The 15,964-nt window shown below is 39.1% G+C and overlaps 2 protein-coding genes across 4 annotated transcripts in view; one reads left to right on the forward strand and one right to left on the reverse strand.

The window, feature by feature from the left end:
- LOC131474438 (peroxiredoxin-like 2A) overlaps positions 1 to 2,933 on the forward strand; it is a 4,463-nt gene extending 1,530 nt beyond the window's left edge. For both annotated transcript variants that reach the window (XM_058652293.1, XM_058652292.1), the window contains exons 2-6: positions 795 to 968; positions 1,078 to 1,169; positions 1,531 to 1,671; positions 1,854 to 2,018; positions 2,284 to 2,933. In XM_058652293.1, the coding sequence (XP_058508276.1) occupies positions 824 to 968; positions 1,078 to 1,169; positions 1,531 to 1,671; positions 1,854 to 2,018; positions 2,284 to 2,379 (639 nt within the window). In that variant the 5' untranslated portion in view covers positions 795 to 823 and the 3' untranslated portion in view covers positions 2,380 to 2,933. The remainder of the gene's footprint in view (positions 1 to 794; positions 969 to 1,077; positions 1,170 to 1,530; positions 1,672 to 1,853; positions 2,019 to 2,283) is intronic.
- Positions 2,934 to 6,302: 3,369 nt separating this feature from the next.
- sfxn3 (sideroflexin 3) lies at positions 6,303 to 15,818 on the reverse strand. 2 transcript variants are annotated; one of them, XM_058651960.1, is made up of 11 exons: positions 15,785 to 15,818; positions 12,846 to 13,017; positions 12,089 to 12,259; positions 11,249 to 11,347; positions 9,420 to 9,495; positions 9,223 to 9,308; positions 9,012 to 9,139; positions 7,798 to 7,847; positions 7,604 to 7,653; positions 7,436 to 7,483; positions 6,303 to 7,348 (listed from the first exon to the last, which is right to left on the reverse strand). In XM_058651960.1, the coding sequence occupies exons 2-11, from the start codon at positions 13,007 to 13,009 to the stop codon at positions 7,252 to 7,254; spliced, it is 969 nt and encodes a 322-aa protein (XP_058507943.1). In that variant the 5' UTR covers positions 13,010 to 13,017; positions 15,785 to 15,818; the 3' UTR covers positions 6,303 to 7,251. The 2 variants fall into 2 exon arrangements, with proteins under 2 accessions (XP_058507943.1, XP_058507942.1); XM_058651959.1 differs by lacking the exon at positions 15,785 to 15,818 and adding an exon at positions 15,415 to 15,523.
- Positions 15,819 to 15,964: the final 146 nt, after the last annotated feature.

A 15,964-nucleotide genomic window follows, 5' to 3' on the forward strand; every position in this document is an offset into this window, starting at 1 on the left:
GTACGATAGAAAGAACTGTGCCTCACATTCATGGAATAATTTGCAGTGCACTTTAAAATATACTTTAAAGTATAACTCAATTTGTGTTGTGGTATAAAATTGCAGCTGTTTAAACACTGTATGATTTACATTCTGTTTTGTACTGCATGTATGTTTTGTATTAGTGCCTCACAAAAACATGTTTTTCTAAGTGATTTCCTGGGAAAATAAAGTTTAAATAAAAGTAAAACTGCTTTGCCAACACTATAGCAATCAGATAGGTTTGCAACAGCTAATCGATCAATGTTCCAATGTACCTTAAATTCATCGTCAAACTGCTCTTTTTGTTTGGATAATTTAATTAGTGGGATTACTGTGCAGTATATGTTCTAATATGAATTCTTTATTCCTCTTTTTATTACTCTGCCATTTTAACTCCTTCTAAAGTGTTCAAGATATTCAAACCTTTCAACCTTTCAACCACTGCTGTTTTTCTTCAAAATTGCCTTTGATTATATTATCACTTTGAGTGTTTTTTGTAAAATACAAGCATTTTAAACTTTAATGTGGATATTTCTTGGCTGTTTTGTTTGTGGAGGTTTGGAAAACACTATTTAAATAATTGTTAGTTGCAGCCCTAGCATCAATTTATCTACTTAAAGTACAAAGGCATCATGTCTTTCATGATGCCTTTGTACTTTAAGTAGAGAAAACAGAAAAAACGGAGAAAAAACTCCTTTGCATTATGATTATGTTGTTCACATGAATTGTGGTACGTGTCTCAGCTGTACATGTTGTTGGTTTTTGTGTCACAGTGATTTCCTCCGGACTTGAGCTGTTTGGGATGGGGATCTGGTCCCTGGGTCTTGGTGCCATCGGAGCTGCACTCACTGGGATCTTCCTGGCCAACACTGATATGTGTCTCACTAAAACTGCCAAGGCGATGCTGGAGAACCTGGGAGATGCTGACCTGAGATCCACGACTGAAGGTAAGCAAGCTCAAACCCACCAGTGAAAAAAAACAGTTTATAAAAACAATCATTAAATTGTTTTGAGAATGTATTTTTTGAAACAGTAAAAATCTTGTTTTGTCTGCAGATGACAAGGTCATCAAAGCACAGAGCCTGTGGGAGAAGAACGGGGCTGTGGTCATGGCCGTGCGACGGCCTGGATGATTTTTGTGCAGAGAGGTGATTGTGCATGTTTCTGATTAGAAAAGTAAATGATTGCTGTGTATTCGGCTGAGAGTGTGCGTCACATCGCTTTTGATAAAACAAACTTTTTGAGCATTAGCATAAAAAAATATAAATATCAATTGACGCCTCAGTCCACTAGATGGTGCCAAGTGCTCACTCTCACTAGAGCTGTTGTGCGAGAATATCATAATAGTATTGCATCTTGAGTTAAATATCATGATATCGTATTGCAAGTTAAATATTGTGATAATATCGTATCTTGATAGTATCGTGACTTAAATATCGTGATATCGTACCATGTTTGCTCTGGTGATTCCCTCGCCTGATGGTGTCATTTCTGTCTGCCTCTCTGTAGGAGGCCACTGAGCTGTCCTCTCTGAAGCCCCAGCTGGAAGAGCTTGGGGTCCCTCTGATCGCTGTGACGAAAGAGAACATCGGCTCAGAGATCCAGGACTTCAGACCGCACTTCGCTGGGGACATTTACATAGATGAAAAGGTAAGCGGTGCCTAAATAGCAAAAAAGCAAAAAATTACAAATGGCTTGATTCCACCACCCACTTTCACACTTCCCTGTCTGTGTCTAGTAATAATAATAATTATATAATATCCCCTCCCCCCCCCCCATATAATTATACATTTCTTTTAATCCTATTTGTCCTATTATTTCTGTGATTTCAGAGATGCTTCTACGGTCCGCAGCCGAGGAAGATGGGAGCTCTCGGGTTCGTTCGCCTCGGTGTGTGGCTGAACTTCATGCGGGCCTGGAGGTCCGGTTACCAGGGCAACATGATCGGCGAGGGCTTTGTCTTAGGAGGAGTGTACGTCATCGGACCAGGAGACCAGGTAGCACAGTTTACACCTGTACTAAAACACTGTTAGCGATGTGGGTGTAGATGCAGGGATTAACCAGACACACGCTCACAACTGTAGTTCAGTCTGAACACAACATCAACAAAACATTAACAATTATATTCCTTTTTCTTTTCTTAGTCCCCTCTCATGACACCACAGCACCACAGTGGCAACAACCAGCAACAGCACATTAACTCGCAAATTCACAATATGAAATTAAGACTCAAAATATTCTGTGCATGTTGTGTTTTTGCAGGGGATTCTCCTGGAGCACCGCGAGAAGGAGTTTGGGAATAAGGTGGACGCTGCTCAGGTTATAGACGCCGTCAAGAAAATAGTTCCACTGAAATAAACCGTTTTGGTCTAATGTGGAGTCACTGAAATACTGATACTATCATTACATTTGTCTTTTTTTTTGTAATATCACATTAATTTATTGTATGTTAGAGCTGTGAAACAACAACAATAATAATAATAAGCAATGTTGTTCCTCTTTACCTCTGCACCTTGAAGTTATAGTTTATCTGAAACGGGCATTAACATAAACAGGCAGGAACATCGACTGTTAAATTTAGGTTCACTTGAAGCTTGATTTCACGTCAGTGCATTTTCAATAACCGTCCTGTTTGCTTCTCCTGCTACGGTGCGTGAATACACCTCCAACAATGGCAGACGACTGTTTGTGTGATAATGACAACCTGACTATAAACTCAACACTGAGCGGATCAGGTTTGATGCTCAAACACACAAAAGTCCAGCTGTTGTTGTACTTTTGGAGGAGTATTTGTGCTGCCTGAAGCAGGTGTTGATTTAATGTGTGTTTGTGCACAAGAGAGCAACTGTTTGTACCTGTACATGCGAATATTTGCTGCAATAAATGAAAAAAACACAAACCTCGTCACCATATCTTCACCACGCTCGCTCCTGTTTTTATTTAATTTGATTTTGTTGTCCATTATGTTTTAATATCATTGTATTTCTATTACAAGATGGTCACACAGACCAACCTAAGAGTTAAAACTAGTATTACACGTTACTCCACATGGTTTAGGTTCTTTCAGTCCATTTAACCTGTGTTACAACAGGTCACACAACAGGTGAATTAATGTGCTAGTATGTAAGGTCTTTATCTCTGGGGATGCAGAAGATCAGTCTTTACTGGTATGAATTTTGTATTAAACATTTCAAATGATATTTTTCAAGAATATTTTTCTCTAAATTATTCCATTCGACCTGAGAATTAGGCTGCAAATTTCCTTTTAGCACAAAATGAGTCCGTCTTTGTCCAATTTGAATAATTTAAATGTATCAAATCCATTCATGGAAGGTGCAATAGTGCATCAATTTCAAATATGCACCCACTCACCTCTTTTGTTAACAGTAAAAGCTCCCAAACACAGTTGTATTCTGAACACATTTTCATGCAGAAAACTGAAGCTGGAGAAGAGTCCAAACATGTCTGTTGAAAAAAGAAAAGTCAAGGTCCTCTGAAAAATGTTATCCTCATCTTAAAAAAAGAAGGCCTTCCCTATCAGATTAAGATGCATCAGACAGTCCTGTCTGTTCAACTGCACAGATGACGTTCCCAGTTTAACCTTAGTTTTATCACATTGTCTTGTCTTGCAGATGTTCTTACATGTGAGTATTTTCTGGTTTCTTTTGCTCTAAATGATATGATTTCTCTGTGAGATGAATAAAGTATCTATCTATCTATCTAAATAACAAACTGAATCATTTTGGTTGGTTTGGACAAAATTGGGACATTTTAAAACGTAACTATGAGGTTTGGGAAACACTGGTCAACATTTTAAGGACCAAACAAAATGATGAATTGAGAAAATATGACAGATTAATGGATTGTGATACTTGGACATGAATGTTACACATTTTATTATACTGTTCTCAGTGAAATTCTGCACCTTTCACATCAACACAACACAAAACAAAAGGGGGAACAAAACACTGAACCAACACTACGGAGTTAAAGGATATACATGAAGAAAAAACAGTGAGTAAAATATAAGGTTATTTCTTTTTACCTTTGCTTTCTTTGTGCAACGATTTAAAAAGTTTAATTTCACACCGTGAACAATCAAATTTTAAAATACGTTTCATGATTGAGAAGCCAAAAGCACCATGACCTATGGTTACCTGATTCAAAAAGGTGACTGCGTTAAAATGTGTGCCAAATGTGAAACAAATCGCTCAAGGACTTTTTAAGAAATGCATTCACTCAGCAAAAATGTGATTTGTGAGGTGATTTGTGAGGTCACAGTGACATTTGACCACCAAATTATAATCTGTTTGTTCTCAACTCCAAGTGAATGTTTGTGCAAGGATGCAACAAAACTCTATGGTCACTGTCTAAAATGTGTACTGGGGTTTATTTAATCTTCAATCTGTTGACTTTTTGATAAGGACAAAGCTTTTTGAGGATGTAAAAGCAAAAACATGTATAATGGGAAAAAGCCCGGAAAAAGGTCCGCACAACAAAGCTAAAAGAAACAAAAAAAAGGTTTTAAAAGCCACATTCCTCTTTCCTTCAACTGTGTACAATTCATACCCGTCTCATCTTTGGATCAATCAAACAACACAGACACAGGCCGTGTGTGATTAAACGCTCAGTGAACCCATTCAGTTTTGTTCTACATTTTCTGCACAAAAAAAATAAAACAGCAGAAAAGACTGATCCATTTGGTTAGAAACAAAGAAAGAAACTTTAAATTAGCAGTGACAAGTATCGATCATTATCCAGCAAGATAAACAACTACAACATTCAATATACTTTCTTTTAAAAAGCTCCATTTAACGAGCAACACAAATCCACCGAGTCACTACAGCAGCACAGAAAACGTTGAATAGTGCAGGTTTGCCCTCCGTAGGAAAACACTCGGAACCAGTGTCCAGCAGCAGTGCATGCTGGTCATGACTCAGTAAATGACTCACATAAAGAGTGACCAGCATCTGTTTGCATGGACGTGATTGATGGTTGCTGCTGTGGTGCTCGGGTGTTTTCCATGAAAATATGACTGGTAAGTGTGAGAAGAGCAGCTGATGAAGAGTGAAGAGACAATCGTTGTGCATTTGTGCCTGTAAAAATTAGACTGCGTGTAAAAAATGGACGTTGTGTCCCGGTGACAAAACAAACTCCCTTGAGATTCGTGATTTGACAAACACTATGCGAGGAATTCACAAACGTCACCCATCGGACAATACCTGCTGTCAATCACACTTGTGCTTATTTGCCTTTAAATGGGAACATCATTTACAAAATTGACATTATATTCTATTGAAAAAGAGCAGAAATTAGTGATTGAGACTATTGAGATTAAAGAGAGATGTAGGGGCTACTTTTCCTCATAGGCTTCCATTCAAACTGAGCTACTTCAGTCCTCCTTCCTAGGTTTCCCTTTACAAACCAGAAGGACACACCCACGTTTAAGCGGCTGTAAAGCAGCATCTTCATTAAGATGTCCCTGTTGTGCAGGTGCTGCAACACTGTAACACTAAATGAACGATTGTTCGACCTTGACTTTCAGGAACAGAAACTCAAGTGACAGTAAATTGCTTGACAATAGTTGAATTCAAGTACTAGGCTCAGCCCGGACAATCTCATCTCTCTCAGTATGTGGAAAAAACACAGTGTCACACAAACACTAGAATCATAGTTGGTGATCTGTGACTGTGTTCTTGCTCAGTAATCGAATTCGAGAGCTCGTCAGCCCTGAAGCTACAGGAGTGCTCACTTATACAAGCAGCGGACATTATCTTCCGATGCATAAACGGGGCCATCTGGTGGATTCGCCGACAGAAACACGTCTTCAAGTTTACATCTCTAAAAACCCTCAATACATTTCATTTCATGTCATATTGTGTATATATATATATATATTTATATATGCAAGAAAAATATACTTATACTCTGACATCACACTGACCGACAGGACTGCGCTTATACTCCCTCGTCATTACTATCTAACAAAAATAAATTTGAACAGAGGAGCTCAAATTGGCCACTTTAAAACGAAGCATCAACAAAGATTGCACACAAGTATCTATTGCTCCGACCTGGATATAAGCACTAAGCTTTTAGATAAAGACATTTTCTACTTTTATTTGGTATGATGGAACATCAATGGCTTGAATTGAGCTGCTTGTTACACCAGGATCTCCAACTCCGTCCGACAACCAAACCGGCGTTGACTTCCTTTAACCTTCAAGTGTGGACATTAAACCCAACGAATTGGGAGTTACATTTTCAGAGCAGTAAATCTGCTCTGTGGTCTGATCAATCAGGATGTTCCTCTCCACCAAATAACCAGCCAACAGACACCACCATCGCCTAAAACATTCTAACAACTCATCAATATGCCACTAAAGATAATGACGTCACCACACCAAACTGTCTCCGCCTCTATGATTGTAACAGTACCTGTGTCTGTGCTTCCCGAGCTTCTGTTATTACAATTCCTACACATTCAGCACATGTACTTAACACCTCATCACCAAGTCTATAAAATATGGAGGGGCATAAGTACACTTAAGGGAAAGCTGAAGCGAACAAGATGCTGCCAAAGGATAACGGCGAGGCAGAAAACAACAGAAGAGGAACATCTTCTCCAAGGTTTTGGAATATTTAGAATATCTTCAGTTTTAGCTACAATTCTAACACATAACCAGTTTGTGTAATAGTTTCTACTTTTCAAAAAAACAACGTGACGCTAACGATGATGGAGGAACTGGAAAGGTAAAAAGTTGCACCATCTTCAAAACAACTTACAAGTTACATTCAAATGCAATTGCATAATATGTGACTAGGAAGCAGTGCTCTTCATTTTAAACTGGAGTATAAGTTAGTAGGATGTGTACAATATACGAGGAAGTCAAACACAAATCTGCAACTACCACCCGTACGGCCGAGACGGCTAACAGAGACAGCAAACAACAAAAAGTTGTTGTTTTTTTCATTTCTAAAGGAGTGTCACGGAAGTTTTCTCTCAAAGTGTCTCGTTCCACTTTCTCAAATAACTTTTACCATCTACTCTTACACTCCATGCATTACAAAAAACAGGAAAAAAACAAACTTACACCAGTACACACATTAACAAAACAAAATGCATAAATAAACTCTGTATTGTCCTCCCACTTGTGCCCACAGCACATCCAAAATGTGCTTGTGTGTGTGTGTGTGTGTGTGTGTGCATGGAAGAGTGTTTGGCTGGAACTACAGGCCCTTGTTGAAGTAGACGGTGGTGGTGTGGGGACTGGTTTGTCGTATCCTCTCCTGCAGATCTGCTTCAAGCCCGCTCACACTCATCGAGCTGCCAAGAAACAAGTGAAGATTATTAAATCTGCAGCTTCGGTTTACGGATGTGACACCAGAGTGGTGTGGAAGAAGCTGCCAGTACCTTTTCTGCGGGAACAGGGCGCAGCACAGAGGAGTTGCAAACACCAGGCTGGAAATAACACAATAAGAGCAACATTTCATTGGATGTTACTGGTTCAGAAAGTCACGTGAACAACCTCAGGCCCTTTCAGCTCAATGCTCCTGAAAAATGCTAGTGCAATTAACTCACCACAGTCCGACGAGTGACACCTGGACCGGAGCATTGAGAATAGGAAACCGCTACAAGAGAAGAAAACAGACAAACAGCTGGGTGTTAACATGTGGAATGTGGCAAAACTCATTTTTCACTTGGCTCACAAAACAGCAGTGCAACCAGTAAATCCTACCCCAGTCAAGTGACAGTCAAATATGCAACTTGTTTACCTTCATGAAAGCTCTCTTCTCCAGAGCGTCCATGATGACAGGAGGAATGGCTGGAAGAGAAAGCAACAACATAAACAATGAATCCTGTAAGGTCTGGTTTCATGAACAGAAGTGAAAAGGAAAATTGGAAATGGAGGTAGAAAATGTATTATTATTAATAGAAGTATTTATATTGCATTCTGATATTGTATACCTCATGCTCTGAATAGCTGTGGTGTTTATCCTTATAGTGAATTCCTATTTCTTCTTATAATGTTCTTGTATATGTTTTAATCTCATATTTATATTGTTGTGTTTACTCCCTTATATTTTCCTCCATTTTCTTTCACCTCTCATGCCATCAACTGCTGAACATTTCGAACGAGTCAGACGATTAGTTTCAATAGTGATCTTGTTTAAAAAGGTCCAGAGCGTAACATAAAGTTGGTTTAATGCTAAAAAAAAATTAATATACAAGAGATACATTAGTATAATAACTGTGCAACTGCTTTAAAATAAGTGTTTGTTTTTGTAGTCTGAGAATAAACCTTTTGTATGTACTTTGACTTTGAAGCAGGAATTTCAACAAAGTTCTGTCCATATAAACTAAGAAAGGAGGAAATAGTAGAGAGACAGAGAGTGGAGGCAGTTGTGAAAAAGTGTTCATGTCCTTTCTGCTATATGAGGGCCACTGTAGTTCCCTGAAGCACTTGGGAATAGGAGGAAGTGTGGGGAGGAAACCTTTGTTTATTGCGCTGTGTCGTCTCACCATAAATTCTTACACACTGCACCATTACCTTTGTAAAATTTGGGGACGATGTTGATGACAAAGACTGAGCTAGGATGATGTGGCCAGAAAGGATTTGTAAAGACGAGTGGAGAAGTAGATTGTTATCATAAAAACATCAACTGCACCTGCTTTAAAGAAGTTACACTGTGTAAAATATAGCAACAGTTATTAGTGAAGTTACATGTGGCAGCTGAATATCCCTCACCTCAACCTTCCAAAGTGTGTTGTAGAACCTATGTAGCCTTCAGTTAACATCAAAACTAGAAAGATGCTTAGTTTCTCTATTTTGTGCAACTGTAAAAACATGGTCCAAAATAACAGTCTCTGTAGAGCTGACCTGGCTCCTGATATAAATATATAAAGGCTCATTCCAAGGTAGAATTATTTAATCCTTCATTTTTGCCACACTGGACCTTTACCAAACCAGTCAATAACTTGAAATTACCCATTGCTGGTACTGCCATGCCGATCCTTGACACCACCACCTGCATGATGGCCTGCCGGGCAGCATTAGGTGACTCTCCTAACCTGTTTCCATTCTCATCAGTCACAGGAATACCGAACTTCAACTCCCTGCCAGAAGGAAAGCAAAGGTCACGTGAAGATGTCAGAGAGAACAACACAGATGTCATAAGCTTTGACGTTGGAGCTCTCACCTCTGTCTCATGAAGGGAATATTGATACAGTTAGCAGCGGCGACAGCAGCAAAGGGGACAAACCGGCTGACGATTGGAGGGAGTCGCTGCAAACATGAAGAAGTGAGAAACACTTTCAAAAATCTGTATCAAAATGCATCATCAACATAAATGCAGTGAAGACGCTTAATCTGTTTAACTGAAGCCACAGGCATTACCTTAGCTAGAGTCTTGAGTCCCAAGGCAGTGACGACAGCTCCAGTAGTAGCACTGACGTAAGCTGCGCCGAGCTGGCTGTGAGGAAACAGACACGTCACACATTAATAACCCGCATCCTGTTTTGATTTTTTCACACATCATAAAACGGCTATCGAATGCCACAGCACACGAGCAGCGCAGTTGGCAGTTTGTCAGTGACACTAAAGCAGTACTTCTCAAATAGTGGGGCAGGCCGGTGAGGTGTCGGGGGTGTGTGAGAGGCAGGGCAGGACAACTCATACAGTGGTTTATACAGATAAATAAATAAAAATGATCAGGTTCTCAATAGTATTTCAATGGGGTATTTCAATAGTATTTCATGCCCCCCCAGAGGACAATTCTGTCCTCTGGGGGGGCATGACAGAAAATAATAGAGAACCACTGCACTAAAGTAACATAATACATAAAATAACGGTGTAAATTCATGCCATGTATAAAAATCCAAAGCTAAATCAACATTTAATACACAACAAAGCAGAAGAAGTGACTGATCGTAACATTCAATTACATGCTTAAAGGGATAGTTTCAGTGTGTTTGTACAAGGAATTGTTCACACCATCGTGTCACTCACTGACTACATGGCTGCCAGCAGGGAGAGAATTAAAAAAATGATCGTGACTGAACAACTACATCAATTGTACACCTGCTCAAGTTTTTTGATGTCTTAAGAATATTTCTTCCAGTTGATCACACAATTTGACAAACTTCAAAATTTAAGTTCACTATCCCAAACCCAAGTTTATAGAGGAAAAAAATCATAATTTTTAGCTTGCAGGTTAACTGCTGTTTTGTTTAATAAGTTTAACCCTTCTGTGACCAGCCTGTCGCTGCCAGGATTTGGGATGTGTACTTCTCATTAACATAACTTCTAGACCGTTTGTGATATCTGATATCTGGTGATATCTACACAATTCAAAAACTACCAGAAAGCGGAGAAATAGAGCTTTGGACCCTCACGGGACGACCGTCCAGTCTCAGTTCTCAGAACTGAGTAATATCGAAAGCGAAAGTTCTCCTGGAAAAAGGGGCAAAAGCCCTCACTCATTGAACATTTTTTGAAAATCCTACAGTCATGAAACCAGAATAAATCCACGCTGCAATATCATGATGGTCATAAGAGAGTTAATGTAGTGTTATGTTTATGTGGGTACATTTGAACAAAGGATTTCAAACACTAAATTCAAAAAATAACACATCTGATCTTACTAATGGAGGCAGCAGTGGATTAACATCTCTGGTGTGTAAAATTTTCTCTATGGACTTGTGTGGGAAGGAAGTGTTTTAAAAGTTTAAATTTCCAGCAGGAAAAGGCTATCCAATATCAAACATATTTGTAAGGTGGACAGGTGTAATATTTGTTTTTTCAGATCGAAGCTAAAAACTGTTCTTCCTTCTGTCCCTGACGGTAACCTCAGTGCGAGCAAATGTCAAGGGCCCTGACTGAACAGAAATCACCGGCGCTGCACTCTGTTGCTAATGTGTCAATACCTCATACAACCATACTTGAACCATCTCTTTGACGTATGAATATGCATTTGCGTGTCCTGAATACAAAACTCTTAATGACAAAACGCTTAATGACAGACTGAAAAAAAAAAAAAGAGTATGCAAATGCAGGTTGACCTGAAATCAGGGTCACATGGGGCTGAACATGCTTAACATTGGAACGTAATACCACTGTGAGGGAAGGGGAGAGGACAGCTGCTCCCACAGCTTCCTTACAGACACTAGTTTAGAGGTAGGACAGGAATGATCTAGAGTGGAAGTGAGGTGAGAAGTCCTCCCTACTTCACGGTGATGGGGGCATCTCCACTGCGGTTGGTGTAGTTGACAACAGCGTTGAAAGACTGGTTAACCCACTGCCAGAACACCACTGCTGGAGTAGTCCTGCAAACACAAGGGAGCAAACGTGTCTGAAGGGAAGTGAGGACTGAAGCAGTTCTATCAAAAATAACCTAATGATGCAGTACACATAACACTACAGACTAGTATCTTTGTAAGTCGCTTTGGATAAAAGCGTCTGCTAAATGACATGTAATGTAATGTAATGTAATCTTAATCCAGCAGTTTAGTTTTGACTGCCCTCGGAATGCTTAAGATAAAGAATGAGATACTTGGTTGTTGAGCTGCAGAATACACCGCAAGAGAAGAGTCTCCGCCCATATGCAAGATCACTAAACTGTTACATCATTCAAAACTGTCTTCTTGGGACTTCAAGTGTAGCTGAAAACAAACAGATTAGCTGGACTGGTTTTTAAAACACCACACTAAAATCTTATACAACAAAAGAAGGTATACCTGTAACTATTGTGTGAAAAAATATATTATTAGGGCAAGTCTTTTGAATGCCAGCTAAAAAAAAACCCTGTTAAATAATCACAGATTTGTCAAAAAGCAGCTGAAGAGAATGTGACAAAGATGCTAAAACATCTCCAGAGATTTGATGAAGGACTTTCACTTGGTGCAGTGATTAAAATCTCTAGTTTCTCTAATAAGGCTACATTTACAATCACATGGAAACTGCATCATACTTATTCAACATTTTGATGACAGATTTCTATTTATATATTTTAATTTTCTTAAATCTTGTTTGTATCCATTGAGGATACACAAAAGGATGTTCTGTACCTATAGAAGGTGAGCATGCAGCCAGTGATGGTCATGTTCATTGGCACCTGAGCAGACATCCGCCCAATCACAAACATCTTCTCTCCAGTGTCGGGGTGGAAGGCGGAGTCATAGATGTACTTGGCCCTCCACAGCGCATCCTCTGTCAGACCAGGCTTCACAATCCCAGCTCTGAAAAGGTCAAAACAGAGGCCTGATTGAGTCTTTTGTTTCAAGACATCTGAATCAGAAATACTCTATACATCCCCTTTGGGTTTTGTTACAGCTACTCCAACTAAGAACAGAAAAACAACAATAGAGATGATGATATATACTATATTAAAAATGAATTATATAAAACTTTACATGGTAAGGTTAAGACCTTAAAATTATTATAGAAAAACCCAACATGTACACCATGAGCAAACACTTGGCAACAGCAGAGAGAGAGAAAAAAAAAACTCCCTTTAAACAGGAAGAATTCTCTGCCAGAGACTGACTTGTGTTGGGGTGGGAGAGAAGCGAGAAAGGAGAGGAAGGGCAGGTGAAAAAAAGAATGGAAAGAAGAAATAGAGAGAAGACAGAGTCTAGGAGTCGGAGTCAGGTGCATTTAATTGCCCAATAGACAAAGACCGAGTTTTGTTCCTGGAAAAATAATATTTCCTTACAGTTTCTTCATAAACCATGAAGAAACCATAATTATTAACTGATATATATATATAAACTTCAAACATTCTCTGCAGAACGTCTGGACTTCAAGCGTCTAAAAGCAGCTCACCTGTAGTCCTGTACGATCACTCTGGCCTCCTCCAGAGTCTGAGAAGACAGCAGGACGGTTCTGGGATCTGTGACCATGAAGAAGTGCTTGGCGCGTCCCATGAAAGTGCCTTGGTCCCATCGTGGCTCCTGGATGTTTATGTTGCTGGACAGCTCTTCAGACATCTTTCCTTCTTTTAATTGATAACAGAAAGAATGCTATTAATATTCAAACTAGATCTTTCATAACAGCATTTGAGGAGGCCTACCAAAACACTCAACTAAGCTCCCACTTCTGCTCCATTATGAGCTCTGCTGCAGTACAGAGTTGTAATTAGGCAAAGCCATCACCCCTACCCCTTAACAGCATCAAATTCAGAAGAAATACACATAATTGACACCTAGACAACCCCCAGACAGACTTGTTGTACAGGTTCATCACCTTCCGATGCTGTTCTATTTACTATTGTCTTGACAAAGTCTTGGCTCTTCAGGAGTAACCTTTCACTAACCAGAAGGTTTATCTCAAACATATTCAAACTCTTTGAATTGGATTTTTTTTTTAATCTGTGAAACATAAAACCACTTACAGGCAAAAAAGACTCCAATAAGGGGCAATTTATTAGGTAATTTTATAGCATAATCTCAATTGAAAACATCCATTATTTACCTTTTCATGTCTTATTGCATTTGTTCAAAAACAAACAGATAAGGTTTCCTTGCAACATATTTAACAAAAGGACCATAGACAACCCTAGTCCTGCCAACTGTACCTTTGATCACACCCAGTTAATCTTTTTCTTATCTATTGGAATTCACAATAATAATCATTCCAAACCTTTTGATTTATTATCAACTATCATCAAATAATTCCTTTCCTCTGCTAATAAAGCCATCTGTGACAAGTTTGAAATATCTGATGCATTATTCGAAATAAAGCATCAGATATTTGAAAATATCATTATTTAAAATATCATTATTCACTTTCACTTTCACCACTGAATGCTCCCTATTAACTTAAGAGACACCAGCCTCCAAAACTAAGTCTTAGAAATTGTTTATTTTTCGCTCTTGCTCGTTTGCTGCACAATTTACTTAACAACAAAACCACCTGAATGTTTACCCAGTCAATGTTTCTAAACTGTAGTTCAAATATGTCTTTTTACTACAATAAGAGGGGTTTTCTGCTTTGGCAGCAGAAAGTCAATTCATCTAACCCAGTGGTTATCAAACTTTTTATTTCAAGTACCACGCGGGAAAATATTGAGCTCTTGAATTAACAGCATTATCACCAAGGTTAAATTACCGCTCATCATCCTCACATACTTCTGACTAAGATGGAGCAAGAGATAAGTTGACTCTAACTGAGGTTAATTTATTATTTGTAATTCGTTTCACTTTCTATGCTCTCTGGTCAAAATAAACTCCTCAGCTGCACTCTGATCACATAACCTGGTTTATACAGTAGAACAATATTTTTGATTTTGCTCAAAGTACCACCAGAGGAAGCTCGTACTACAGTTTAAGAACCATGGGTCCAACCAATTATCGTCTCATTGTTTCTACATAGTGCTATGCTGCCATGCTGGGAGAAAATGGGAGTAAAAACACAAGTAAACAAACAAATTACCGCTCATCATCCTCACATACTTCTGACTAAGATGGAGCTAGAGATAAGTTGACTCTAACTGAGGTTAATTTATTATTTGTAATTCGTTTCACTTTCCATGCTCTCTGGTCAAAATAAACTCCTCAGCTGCACTCTGATCACATAACCTGGTTTATACAGTAGAACACTATTTTTGATTTTGCTCAAAGTTCCACCAGAGGAAGCTCGTACTACAGTTTAAGAACCATGGGTCCAACCAATTATCGTCTCATTGTTTCTACATAGTGCTATGCTGCCATGCTGGGAGAAAGTGGGAGTAAAAACACAAGTAAACAAACAATTAAATATTTTTTAAGTACGTTACGGGCCAAATGAAACTAGCTGGAGGAGCAACCTACATTTAATGTAGGTGAAGCATGCTTTGCGGTATGTTGGCGATGTGTATATTCCACAGATCGATTACCGCGATTATGATGAGCTCTAAAATATTGTGCGAGCCTACCAAGCACTAACAGAGACCCATAGTAAATTAAAAAGAGAGTTAAATCCTGAAGTAAAACCTTTCAATGGCTGACTGGTGAGTCGCCCACACTAAGAGCTAAACTACATGAGTCATATTGTATGAGGTTGATGGAAGAAATGGGGTGTGTTTGTGGAAGTCACGACATGATACCGGTACTTCGACACACCGCTGACCACGGACACCAAAACCAGGACGTTAAAACACACACCCAGTCCTCTACCATCATCGACTATCTCTACACAGGAGAGTATACAGCTGCCAAACCGTCAAAATAAACCATAAATAACCCGAATAACGTCGAACCATACAACTAGCTAGAGCAGCTTACAAGCTAGCTGCAGTGATGCCGTGTCATTTTGTGTTGCAACGGACTAATAGTGAGTCGGGTAAACGGTTACTTAATCGTATTGTGACTTTAATAAACGCAATATGTGCGTTTAGTCAGCAGTTGACACTTACCTGGCTTGTTTTCGGTGTTTCTACGAAATGTATGACCTCTCAATAACACAGCACCACCGGGTGGACGTAGGTCGTCTTCACGTACTCGTGAAAGTATCGTAAATCGTAGCTTCACCGCAGATTAAAAAAAAAAAAAAAAAAAGAAGGAAAAAAAACATTGACCAATTTTTCTTGCACTCGGCTAGTTTGAACGTTGAAAAGCAGCGAACGCCCAAATTAAATGATAGCTACACAAGGGTGGATTCAGTGAAGTATACGTAAAATCACTACTTGGTTGAATAAACTGCAACTATTATTGTTACAATTCAATCCACAATAATTTATTTACAGTTTGAGTAACAAACAATTAGGAAATAAACACATTCCTTACCTTTACTGCCTCCAAATTTTCTCCTTGAATGGCAAGAATAAAGTCTTATAAAAAAAAACGACACTTTCAGTAAAACACCTGGAGCCAGAAAAGCTGAGGCTGGGTGAAGTCAACGAACGCAACACCATGCGGCGTCACACTTGAGGGGGCGAGGTTTACCGTGACGTCATGATGCGTTTA

The sequence above is a fragment of the Solea solea genome, chromosome 15 (genome assembly GCF_958295425.1).
Source record: "Solea solea chromosome 15, fSolSol10.1, whole genome shotgun sequence".
Taxonomy (NCBI): Eukaryota; Metazoa; Chordata; class Actinopteri; order Pleuronectiformes; family Soleidae; genus Solea; species Solea solea.